General features: G+C 39.2%; 1 protein-coding gene across 1 annotated transcript; it reads left to right on the top strand.

The window, feature by feature from the left end:
- The first annotated feature begins 2,562 nt into the window (after positions 1–2,562).
- On the top strand, positions 2,563–8,867 carry LOC144629883 (uncharacterized). Its single transcript, XM_078488127.1, has 5 exons — positions 2,563–2,691; positions 2,762–2,900; positions 4,048–4,119; positions 6,314–6,386; positions 8,309–8,867. Exons 1-5 carry the CDS (start codon positions 2,601–2,603, stop codon positions 8,717–8,719), a joined length of 786 nt encoding a protein of 261 aa, XP_078344253.1. The 5' UTR covers positions 2,563–2,600; the 3' UTR covers positions 8,720–8,867.
- The last annotated feature ends 3,618 nt before the right edge of the window (positions 8,868–12,485 follow it).

The raw sequence follows: 12,485 nt of genomic DNA, 5'->3' as shown, positions 1-12,485 counted from the left end.
TCTGGGTTAACAAACAGATAATTATTAAAAACAATGGCGTGCACCTCGCCTGTACGCGTGTAGTATACGAACGAGTTTGGCGTTGTGATTCTCATTAAAAGAGGAAGAGAAAGGTCGAGAAGGGTGGGTGATGTTTCGCCCTGGGTACGGACAGGCCAACGCGCGTGGAAACGCGTAACCTTTGCACTGTTGGTTAACTCTAGGTTACCAAAGATATACTTATTCAAAACAGTGGCGCGCACCTCGCCTGTACGCGTGTAGTATACGAACGAGTGTGGATTTGTGATTCTCTTTAAAACAGCAAGAGAAAGGTCAAGAAAGATGGGTGATGGTTCGCACAGGGAACGCTCAGGTCAACGGGCCTGGAAACGCGTAACCTTTCCATTTTTGGTTCACTTCAGGTTTACAAAGATATAATTATTAAAAACAATGGCCCCAATCTCGCCTGTACGCGTGTAGTATAGGAACGTGTTTGGCAGTATGAAGGACACGTGTCCCAGCTCACCACGAGTCTCTCGTAGCTCAGTTGGTAAGAGCGCCCAACCGGTATCTGGGAGGCCATGGGTTCGATTTCCGTCGGAGACTCAGAATTTTTCTTCAATTTGTCCCATGCTCGTGTCATTGTTGAAAAACTCATCTTCATTATTTATCACGGAGCTTAAAATTTACCATCTTTACTATTTACAACACACTTGATGATTTCGACATTGCTGATCCTAGCAGTATGCAGGACACGTGTCACATATCAACCTAGTAAATGGCCCAGCTCACCACGAGTCTCTCGTAGCTCAGTTGGTTAGAGCGCCCAACCGGTATCTGGGAGGCCATGGGTTCGATTCCCGTCGGGGACTCAGAATTTTTCTTTGTCCCTTGTCGTGTCATTGTTGAAAAACTCATCTTCACTTCTTTGTTTATTACACCCCTCTGTAACAGACCCAGTGGAATCTGAAAAAAGTCACTGGGTTGGCCAATTTTCCACTGGGTCGGCTTATTTGGGCTCGTTTTTTAATAGGTTTATTCGACATAAGTCACACCGCACAGTCACTGGGGAAGCATAAATATAGGCGGGTAAAATCAAAATATTCGCTGGGTACCGGGGAGACTACATTTTCACTGGGTAGGGGAAAATAATCCACTGGGTCGGGTCCCACTGGGTCTGTTACAGAGGGGTGTTTTATTATCGAGCTTAATTTGTTGTTTGCAGCTGAACGTTGCGCTTTACAACCTAAGTTTAAAACTCCGAACGCTAAATCAGTTAATTCTTTATTCCGTGAATTTTTGACTTCTTTTTGGAACTGATCGCTGTATTTAAATATTCAGGTCAGGTTAGCTTTAAAATCTACGGATCATCGGCAATTTTTTAAGTAAATTAGTTTTTTAATCGACGTTATCCTCGGCGCCGACAAAAACATTTATTGTGAAAAAATTCCCTAATTTAAATATAGCACGGACTCTAGTTATAATGAACGCATGCTCTGCCATTTATCTATGGCCGATACCGCGTATCGTTTTCAAATTTACACGGGTTAGTGTGGACGATGAACATTTTGAGTCGAGTCGGACATCCGACTCGCCCGTACCCAGACCTCCGCCGTTGCAGAACACACCAACAACACCGGACACTACCCGCTTTGGAACGAGGTAAAGTTTATTGATCGTGACCCACACTGGTACAAACGCAGGGTCAAAGAGGCAATTCACATAAGACTTCACCCTAATAATATCAACAGGGATAATGGAATTGAAATTCCTGAAGCATAGATGCCCACGATCAAAAAACACAACAACAGGAGAACTGTACGACAGCGGACCGCTGGGGGAACAACAGGACACAGAAACAGTGAGGATCGAAATGCACCAATAACAGCTGTTGAAAACCAACCAATCACAGCGCAGCAGCGTGCTTTATAAGTTCACACACAACCAGTCGACCTTATCGCCTGATGAAGACTAGCAGTGTGCAGTCGAAACGTCGCGATCTCCATCACACGTCACTACGTCGTGAGACAAACGAAAAATAATTTATTATTGTACTCTACCACGATGAATACAAAATGATACAAAAACGATAATGTGGACGGAAAACATTTTACGCGGCGTTTTCAAATTTCTCCGTTTTCAAATTTACCCGGGTCAGTGTGGACTGGGCCTTATAATTCGCGGACCCATAACGACACGCTAATTTCTATTTCGATAGCATATTGGCACGAACTCAGAAATTTCTAAGTAGCAGATACTTCAAGAACGATTTTAAAAGTGTTACGAGCCTCGAAAATTAATTGTTGATCCAATATTCTTTATTCGCATGTCCCAGCTAACGTTCTGTGAGATATATTTTTCGTGAACCTATAACGGCCCTTTCTATTTATCTGCCATCTAGATAACATATTAGCAAGGACTCAAATTTCTAAGTAGAAGATACTTCCAGAACGATTTTAAGAGTTTTTTCGAGCCTCGAAAATAATTGTCGATCCAATATTCTTTATTCGCAAGTCCTAGCCGATACTGCGGAACACGTGCCAATGACGTCACTGATCAGTTCTTTTATAAGAGCTGTTCAATGATTCGTTCGCAGATCAGTGGCGCAGTAAGACTGTCTTATGGCGGAAGACTCGAGGCATTTCACAGACATCAAAGATATTCGGCCCGGCATAAAAAACTTACACTGTTTATTCATAGTTTTGGAAGTCGGTAAGCCTGCCCTGTCCTCTGACCCGCTCTCGGTTTGATCTGAATCTAAAATCTCGGCTATTTCTTGTAGGGAAAGCTACCAAAACGAAAGAGGCTCATGTTGTTCGCTCATGCCGCGTAGCCGATAAAACAGGCTCGATTACCGTGTCTGTTTGGGATGAAGTTGGCGAAATCCTTCAACCAGGAGATATCATTAAGTTTGTTCGAGGGTAAGGAAGGCTATCTTCGCCTTGTATACTGGTTATTTTCGATTGCGGAATGCGTTCAATGCAAATTCTTTTGAGTTCCGAGATCGTGGGGTTTCACGTTTCGATATGTGCATAAATTAGTTTACACGGAAATTCCATGGGTCGGGGGGTACCCAGGCAATTGTCATAGTAAAACAGGCTAATTCGGACTACCAAATGGCCGTAAATCACAGCCATTTGTTAGCAAAATTTTCTTGTCGAAGCCTGCTGCCCAAAACAAGCATCAACTGTCTTGAATAGTGAATTTCGTAGTGAAAGGGTTGCTTTTGTAGGGGAGGGGAGGGTAATTTACCACTTGGCCGAAAGGGATATTTTTTGAGCCAGTATCAATTCCCGGTGCAAAAAATCTTAATTTTCCAGTTAAGGCAGGTGTAGGAAAGTGTAGAAATGATTTTTTTGTTGTTGTTGAAGGTGAAAAGGGCTTTTTTGGTTAGCTCTTTTTTTGGAAAAGATCGGGGCAGGGGGGGACTGAAAATTTAACTTCTTTATGTGCCTTTGTAGGGGGAGCTTGACGCATTACAATTATGGCTGGTTGTGTTGAACATTTTGATAGAATCGGACATAAAAAATGAAACCTGTTTGTTTTTCAAACAAAAAAAGAGAGACCCTGTCCTTTTGGAAATAATTTTGTCAAAATCCAAACATACCACTCTTTACCACTCTCTCTGTATGTAAATGCATTTCACACATTTTGTCATAACATTGCTACCCAATAGCTCGCATTCTAGTGGGCACACGCTAGGGTGTGATCCACAGACTTTAAAGTTAGAACCATCTTGCACAGCATAATAAACAGTACAGCATGAAAGTACTGTTCAATAGCTTTCATTTGAATGGTCACACACTAGGGTTTCATACACAGACCTAAAAATTAGAACCACCTTGTACAACATAATAAACAGTACCACATAAAAGTACTGCTCAATAGCTTTTATTAGAACACTCATAACCACAAATGACAATTTTTTCTATCTCTATGTTATGCAGACAAATTTTAAAGACACATTTTAAAGCCAAAAAATGTCTTGCCTATATTTTTTCTTACTGTCTTTTATATACTTTTAGCTTTGATCCAGAAATAACTTTTATTACACTGAACTTTTCCCAGGTACTCGTCATTATGGAAAGGAAGCTTGACTTTGTACACTGGCAAAATGGGGTACCTGGAGAAAGTTGGCGAGTAAGTGTAAATTAAGAGCATTTATCCTTTTATTAATTATAATTTGACATGATGTGTGATCCTGTATAAAATATTTTTAATGTCCGCCACCACCATAGTTGCTCATTATTCTGATATTATGCCATTTGACCATATACTGGTAATGTCTGGAGAACACAAAAAGTATATACTACTTATTAACCGAGAGTGAGGTCATTACAGGGGAATCTCAGACCGAGGCCTTGATGTATTGACCGAGCGACAGCGAGGTCAATACATCAAGGTCGAGGTCTGAGATTCCCCTGTAATAACCGAACGGACGAGGTTAATAAGTTATTTATTATATGGCCTTTAAGCACTATTCAAAAAAAGAGTATAATCAAGGGAAAAAACACTGGAGGTAAAACTCGCTCTCTGTGGCTCTCTTGGTCGCTCATACTAAAGAAGTATCGGTATGCTTATATTTTTCTTTCAGTTATTGAAAAGATAGTTATATTTTGTCGGCATTTTTTGTTGTTTTTGCCCCCTCGCTAGTAGCTTTTACTCAGAACTCAAAAAACCGTCGAGCCGAGAAAAATTTTCATAATGCCCGGTCATTACAAGAAAATAATGCCCGCTCAGCAGCCAATCAGAGCGCGCGTACTATTGTAGCCATATAATAAATACTGGTAATGTCTGGAGAACACAAAAAGTATGACACATTATTAGCCTGTAGTATTTAGGATCAGGCACTGTGGCCTAATGGTTGGCGTGCTGGACTCCGGATTGAGCAGTCCAGGTTCAAACACTGGCCAGGGCACTGTGTTGTGTTCTTGCAATTGGACAAGACACTTTATTGTCATAGCTAGTGCCTCTCCACCCACATGTATAAATAGGTACCGGTGAATTAATTTTAATGCTGGGGGTAACCCTGTGATTGACTCGCATTCCATCAAGGGGGAAGTAGAAATACTCCTAGTTGCTTCATGAGGCCTTCCAAGGGGTAAAAGCGACAAGCGACATGACCCTGAATACTGGTGACATAGGAACATTTTAACAGCGACAAGCGACATCATTACGGCACTGAAACACGACAGCGACACAATGCGACAGCAACACAATAGGGTAAAAAACGACAGCGACATTTACAGCTGTTAGCTAGGCGACATGGGCTCTCAGAAACATGGGACATTGCGACACGGCTACCCCCCTTGGAAGGCCTCCTTCATGCTACTGAAACTGGGATGAGCCCCGACAAGATGGGCCACTAGGCTGGATGCAGACTTTTACCTTATTATGCCATTTTATCATAAGGTCAGGAGAACACAGAAAGTACTGTACTTACCTGCGTGTACTCTGCAGTATAATATTACATTGTAACACCCCATTTTGGAACTTAATGGCCAGAAAAATGAAGAATTATAAATTCCTTATTTGATATTCACAGATTACTGATTATAATCATGGAAATGTTACTGATTTCCTGCATTTTGTTACATTTTTCAAAATTACTACAAACTTGTGAAATATCCGCAAATTGCACTAAAATTCTCAACGGCCTTAATAATAACAATACGGCATACTTCAGGTAATCACGTCCCACTCGTCCCACACCTCCCATATGAAGGTACTGCTCCATACATTTTACTGTAGCTTTAATTTGGGTGGGCTGTACACTATTGTTCATTACGCTGAGGACTTCGTTATATAGAGATTTGTTTAATCATGGTTCCATGCACTGTAATCATGTAGGAGAATAATTTCCGAGGCTGGTTGATACTGAGTTCTACTGCACTTGCTTTAATTTTTAGTTTGACTTCTCGAACAATTCAGTCTTTTGATGCTTTGATTAGTGCTGCAGTGTTAATGAATACGGCGCTTATTGAAGGGTGGCGCTCTTTTAATATTTTTGCTCTTATAATTATGTGACACATAAATTATCTGGAAAAGTGGCAGTTATAATAAACAGGGGCTACACTTAACAGAGTTAGTATATGGTACAGTACTTATCTTACACATAGCTTCCTGTAGTATAACATATGTACTATTCTTGTTTTGTAGATGTTGCAATTTAATGTTGCTTTTAATTCTGTAAACTCTAGGCATTTTTTTGTGACAAAAAGAGATATCGTTTGTTTAATAAACACCCGGTCCACTTTAGTCCAATTATGTTAATAAGAAATTTTATTCACATTTAATTTTATTAAAAACTTGATAATTACTTTTTCTGTTTTAGTTTCTGTATGTTGTTTTGCGAGCAGCCAAACATGAGTGATCCTAATGCAGAATTTCTTCAGCAGCATAAACAGGTAAGAACTAAGTAGCAGCATTTCAGGGCTCAAAATAATTTTTAGACAGATGCCGGTCATGTTGACAGGCCAAACTTATTTCAGCTCAGTCATCATGTGTTTCTGACCAGTCAAAATACTGAAAATAGCAAATTTAAACTACCTGCACTTGCTCTTGCTGTTCCATCAATCGTCTTCGTTCGCCTGCTTTGGCCTTCTTTACCCAGGGTGCAGCATGCTTTATCTGAGGGTGTTTGCGGTAAACGCCTATTAAGCAAAATATAATCATATCGCTTCACATGTTCGAAAAATTGTTAGAATTAAAGTTAACGCATAAGATATAAATTGGTAGTATCAGGAATGTTCATTATTTTTCTGGTCATCATTATTACTTTAAAAGCCATGTATGTGATCGGTCAAAATGACTGGCAAACCCTGTTTGGACAAATTGTGATCTTGATTGAACTTTGTGGTCTGTAAGAGTTTTCTTACTGTGCCTGACACTGTGCTTTTGAATTGGTGCATGGGAGCCGTAAAGTTCAAAACTCCACCAACATTGTTGCACTGTTTTTTGCTGCTATAATATTATTATCAAAATCTACCAATCACAAGCCACAGATGTTACATGATGAACATCTGTGGACCTGTCGAAGTGAACTTTTGTTTCCTGAGAGGTCTGCCAAGGTAATTGACAGCAGCAAAAAACATAGTACTTATATGACAAAACTTTTTTCTGAGCAACTGCATTGTTAATGTATGACTGAGTGGTTAGAGCCCTGGATTTGAAATCCGGAGGTCTCGGGTAAAAGTCCTATTCTGACCACTAGCCGGTGTTGTTCTTGGTAGTCCCGAGGTCAACTCCTCCGCTACATTTGTAAATAGCCAACAGGTCTGCTTCCTGCCAATTGGGTTTGTTAACAGCTAATAATTTTGTTCATTTACAATAATTTACTGCAGCGTTTGTTTACTGGTACATTGGCCTTGAAAACTACCATTTGGGAAGTGGTCAATTTAGTTTATTAGTATTATTGTTATTGGTTTTGTTATTTTTATTATTATTTATGAAACTTAGACTTCCATTTTACACATAGATCACTAGGACTTGTAAACAAGAGAAAATTAATTATTTTCCCTGTTTAGGGCACAGGGGATAGCTAGTTTCTAGGCCTGCCACTCAAATAGAAACTAATATTTTAATAATTATTTAAACATGGCAAGGGGCAGACCTTGCCAGTTGGCTATTTACAAAGTGTGCTGGGTGATTTGAACTTGTGACAACTGAGAACAAAATTTATTCAGTTAGTAGTAGGGTAGAGAGCTTGAACAACTAGCCTCTGGCCAGATTTCTAGACTAGTGCCCTAAACCACTCGTTCATTATATTGCCGCCTCCTGAAAGGATTTAATTATGGTAAGGGAATTCGCTTCCTCTGATTCAGAATTAAATTTTTGCTGTTACTTTGGGATGCAGTAAGTTGGAATGTTTACCACAAATTTCCATGTAGCATAATAATTATGGGAGGCACGGTGTTCTAATGTTTGGTGCACTGGACAGATCATGCGGTCCGGGTTTGAGCCCTTGGCGTGACACCGCATTAATAATTATTGTGTTCTTGGGCAAGACACTTTACTCTCATAGTGCATCTCTTTACACAGTGAATGCTAGGGGGTAACTCTGCGATGGACTAGCATCCCATCCAAGGGTGGGGGGGGGGCGGGGGAGTAAAAATACTTTGTCCTTTCATGCCATGGAAACTGGAATAAACTCCAGCCTGATGATCCATTTGGCTCATATGCAGACTTCACCCCCTTTACATCAAGATAATATCTCCTACAGTGTAGTTGATGATTTTCTATATTCTCATCACCTGTTTGCTCAACAGTGTATTGATATTGTAGGGAGAAAACAGATGTTGATCACATGGACATTTTACATGTTTTACAGAGTCTGCAACAAGGCGATCAAGGAAAAACCTCGCCCAATACACCAAATACAACTGCAACATCAACATCTTCCATGGCACAGAGGAATCAAAACCACAGTGCGGAACACTTGTCTGCAATGACCCCTCCTAACAATCACCATCCAGCTATGGGACCCAATTCAGGGTCCCACAGATTCCACCCATATGGCAGACACGACGTTTCAAGCTCCCAGGGGAATGCTCCGGCTAAAGTCGATGCATCACGTGACCCAAGGTTAAAACAGCGTGGCAACAATGGCGGGGGGAATGGAAACGGAAACGGTGGCAGTTTTTTTCCAGCTGCATCAAATGGGAACAATGGGAATTATAATAATGATTTAAGTGTGCGTAATGTAATAAACACTAACCGTGACCCACGAACTCGCAGATAATATAGTTAGGATTCATAATATAAATGTAAATATATATTTCTCCCACAAGTCACACTTAGTGAAAGATTTATTCAGATGCTTTTTGTATTTTGTACATTACAATGTATATGTATGAAATTTGTTGTTAATTACATAGTTTTGTTTTGTTTTTTTATTAAAACCTACTTGTGCTGTATGATTTGAGTGTCTGATGTTACATGGAAATTCTCCACACTGGCCCCCATACATTATATATAACTAGTTTAGAGGATTTGATGTGTTAACACTTTGCATCCTGATGACAACGTAAGGGCATTCTAAATAATTTAACATAATAAGTTTGGTTGTTTTTTTTTACAATGTAAATTATTTGTTTATCAAAAACCTCAACATTCTTTATTTCGGCATTTTGCTCATGGATGGTTGTTTTTTGTTGCACACAGAATTGTCTAGCAAATCCTCTTTGGCGAAGATATAATATCAGTGGCGGAGGTTAGGGGAGGGGCCTGGGCCCCCACCTTATTTTCAGGTTCAACTAAGGCCTGTATGGCCGAGAAAAACTTTTTTTTAAGAGCGCCCCCCCCCCCCCCCCGCTTATTCCTGGAGTCTAGAAGATCGGGCCCTCTCTAGTAATGTAATAAATGCACTTACACACCCTTTGACACTCGTGAATTATAGTCCGGCAACAACAACTTTTAGTGAAGATCTCAACATAGGACTGCAGCTAAGGGGGGGACCATTATTTTTTTGAGAGCGGTGGTGGGGCGAGAGTGGGCAATTTTTGTGGGCAAGATATTTTCACCTACAGGTTGTACAAGAATCGCCATGACTCCCCATGACGATTTTTTCAGCATATGTTTTGCCGTTTTTTCTGTGCAGGAATTTTTTTCGGTAATTTACCCCCCCCCCCCCCCATAAAAAAAATGCTCCGTCCCTAATTAACAAATGGTGAACGTCACTTCGTGCACTATTTAGTTACAGATGCACGCGGGAGGTTGCTAATCACGAAAGAAGCGTAAGAGTCGCCCGAGGCGATACCTGCTTGCCCGTGTTAACCCGGCTCAATATATTTGATCGTGTAGGTGACACAACAGTTATTTGAGAGAGATAAGCACAGAGATAAGGGCGCACGGTGCTCAGTAGGAGTTTGGGAGATTGGGCACCACATATGCCGACGCAATATTTGCCACATTTTATGTGAGAAGTCGTCTACACGAAGAATTTTTCTATGTGACAACTTTTATTTGTCACAAAAACGCTAACTCGCCAGCTTGTCAACAAATATATTTGTCGCATAAAAATTGACCATTTTTCTCATATACATGAGCAAATAAACGTTGTCACAAAAATTGCCACATGAAAATTGCTCGTGTAAACCGGGCGAAACAACAACAGCAAACAAATAAAAAGTAATAATTTAAAGGCCCAACAACTCAGATCATACTATATGAAAATGAAAACTTCTGAATGCTTTCTTCAACCTTTACAATTCATTATCTCTAGTTTAAAAAATATACTTTTCCAAAAATAAACAGGGACGAAAGTGGCTAAAAACATAAAAAGAAACGCTGGGTTGTAACAAGAAAAATAATTCTGTATTGTAGCCGTTAGTTCTTTCCATAACAAAACATATTTTCAAAAGAATTGCTGGGTTGCAGCTGATGTCACGGCGGCCATGCTGATGGACAAGAACAAAGCGTTTCCCTCCACTAGGAACTAAACACTTTTTTCAAGCAAATTCCGCGAAAACATTTTTTATTGTTTTGTCTTCCAACATGGCCGCCTTCTCACGTGGTTGCAAGCCAAGAATACCGGCAGGCATAGATTTAATTGTTTGCCAACCATTGGTCCAATCTAATTTTCCATATTCATGACCACGCAGATCGGAGGTGATTGTTTGTCAGTCAAAGTAGTTCGTGGACGGGGTTAGATGTGAAGCGCTCCTTTCTTTCACGAGCAGAAACTTTAGAGAAGAAATGATGGCGCCGCTTGGAGGAAAACAATACCACACTGTTCTTATCTATGCCGGGTAAGCTGCTATTTCTTGGAATTTTACTTCAATTTAACGCGAAGTATATATTTTACGGCGGTAAACTTTGCTTCATGTTCAACACGTGCGCGCCTCGAAACGTGCTCGGTTTAGTTTCACGACGAAGACCTTGTTAAAATGCATCATACTTAAATGAAGACTACAACTTGCAATAGAAGCTATAAATTCCAAGCTTTTTTCTTTCGCCGAAAGTTTACTTTCTTTTACAAAATATTTCTTTATCAAACTTTATCTAGGCCTCTTGCTGCATCTAGCCTTTAACTTGGGACTTGTGTTTATTCCTTAAGATTTGTTTGTTCTTAATAAATTTTCCCTTTCACTTTTAGAACCGTCAAGTCTGGAAATGTCTGCAAAAAGAAGGAGTGGAAGGATTCAAAGAGGGAAAGTCCGAAACAGGAGTGAATAACACAAAGTTAAGAATGTTATTTGAGAATTAAGTAACACTGGAACCTTTCTGATAACAAATGGCACTGTTCTTGAGATAGAATTAGGCTTAAAATATCTAAAATTGTAGGCCAGTTGGAAATATTTTATTTTTCGGCTGAACTATTACTTATATTCGAGAGACATTCAAGCGCGGACAAAAACATTAGAAAATAATTTAAATTCTGCCATGTTTATCAGAAAGGTTTTTAAAGATGTTTTGTCTGCACATGTTTTCCGATGCCTTTGATTTTGAGCAATCAGAATAGCATTTTCACAAAATCCGTGAAAAAAATACAATCAGAATGTGTCTTAATAGAATCGAACTGTCTAGCGTCTTTGCACGGGTAAAAACTTTCAAATAGCTTGTCAAATTTTAATCATTTTTGTTTGTTTTCTTGTCAGTTTTGTTTCGACTGAAAACTGCAATATTTCTAAGCTCTGAAAACATATCACAAGACATTCACAAATATTATAGTATTTCAAGGTGGCGCTGCATATTGCAATCAAACTGTCGTAGCAATTGGCCTTTTGTAACTGATTGGTTACGTGATCATGTCAACCAAAACAAATTATGTTAGGGTATAATTGACTTGGAAATTTAAATTTAAAGAACATCAACACTGAACATTTTATTCTTGTTCTCAAAAACCTTACTGAGGAAAAAACATTAGCAAAAGCAAATTTCTAAATGCTGAGATATGATTATGAATTTGGTTTGTTGAAGAGCAATTCACTTGCTCAAAACTAATAAAAAAGTGGTCGTGTGGAATTTGTTGCAACTATCAAACACATAATATGTATTGAACAATTATTACGACCATAGTTGATAGAATTTTTTTTATTTATTTTCATCTCAAAATTTGAAACACTATAGACGAAGAAACAAAGCTGTGGATTGCCTTGTTAAAGTTCAAATTCATTTTGTTCGCAAATTCCTTCAAGGCTATTAACAATAGTTGACATGATCACAATATTACATGAAAAATTCACTTTTTAATTTTTGTTTGTGGCGAATAAAGCGCTAGATCGCGCACAATTTACATTAGCGTACACCTACACACGACATGCAGATCCGCCTTAAAATAACGTTTAGAGATAATTGGGTTTCTGAAATAATTTCATATACTGAAAAAAAAGGTAAAGGAAGAATATTCTCAGATGTTTTTTCGATACGGAAAAGTTTGTAAGCTTTGTTTGGGAGGGAATTATACATGAAACATCGATCAGAAACCCAATATTTTCTCTTGTAATTTTTAGTGAGGCTGTATAAGATATGTCTGGTTTCAGTTTGGTAAATCGAGAAAACACCGA

This window comes from Oculina patagonica, chromosome 11 (genome assembly GCF_052425735.1).
Source record: "Oculina patagonica isolate OP01 chromosome 11, crgOcupat, whole genome shotgun sequence".
In the NCBI taxonomy this organism is placed as follows: domain Eukaryota; kingdom Metazoa; phylum Cnidaria; class Anthozoa; order Scleractinia; family Oculinidae; genus Oculina; species Oculina patagonica.
The sequence above is the reverse complement of the archived record's forward strand: the minus strand, read 5'-3'. Positions and strand labels throughout refer to the sequence as shown.

Coding starts and splice junctions, on each gene's coding strand:
- LOC144629883 (XM_078488127.1), top strand. CDS start 2,601: ATGGCGGAAGACTCGAGGCATTTCACAGACATCAAAGATATTCGGCCC. Junction 2,901..4,047: donor ATCATTAAGTTTGTTCGAGG/GTAAGGAAGGCT, acceptor AACTTTTCCCAG/GTACTCGTCATTATGGAAAG. Junction 6,387..8,308: donor TTCTTCAGCAGCATAAACAG/GTAAGAACTAAG, acceptor CATGTTTTACAG/AGTCTGCAACAAGGCGATCA.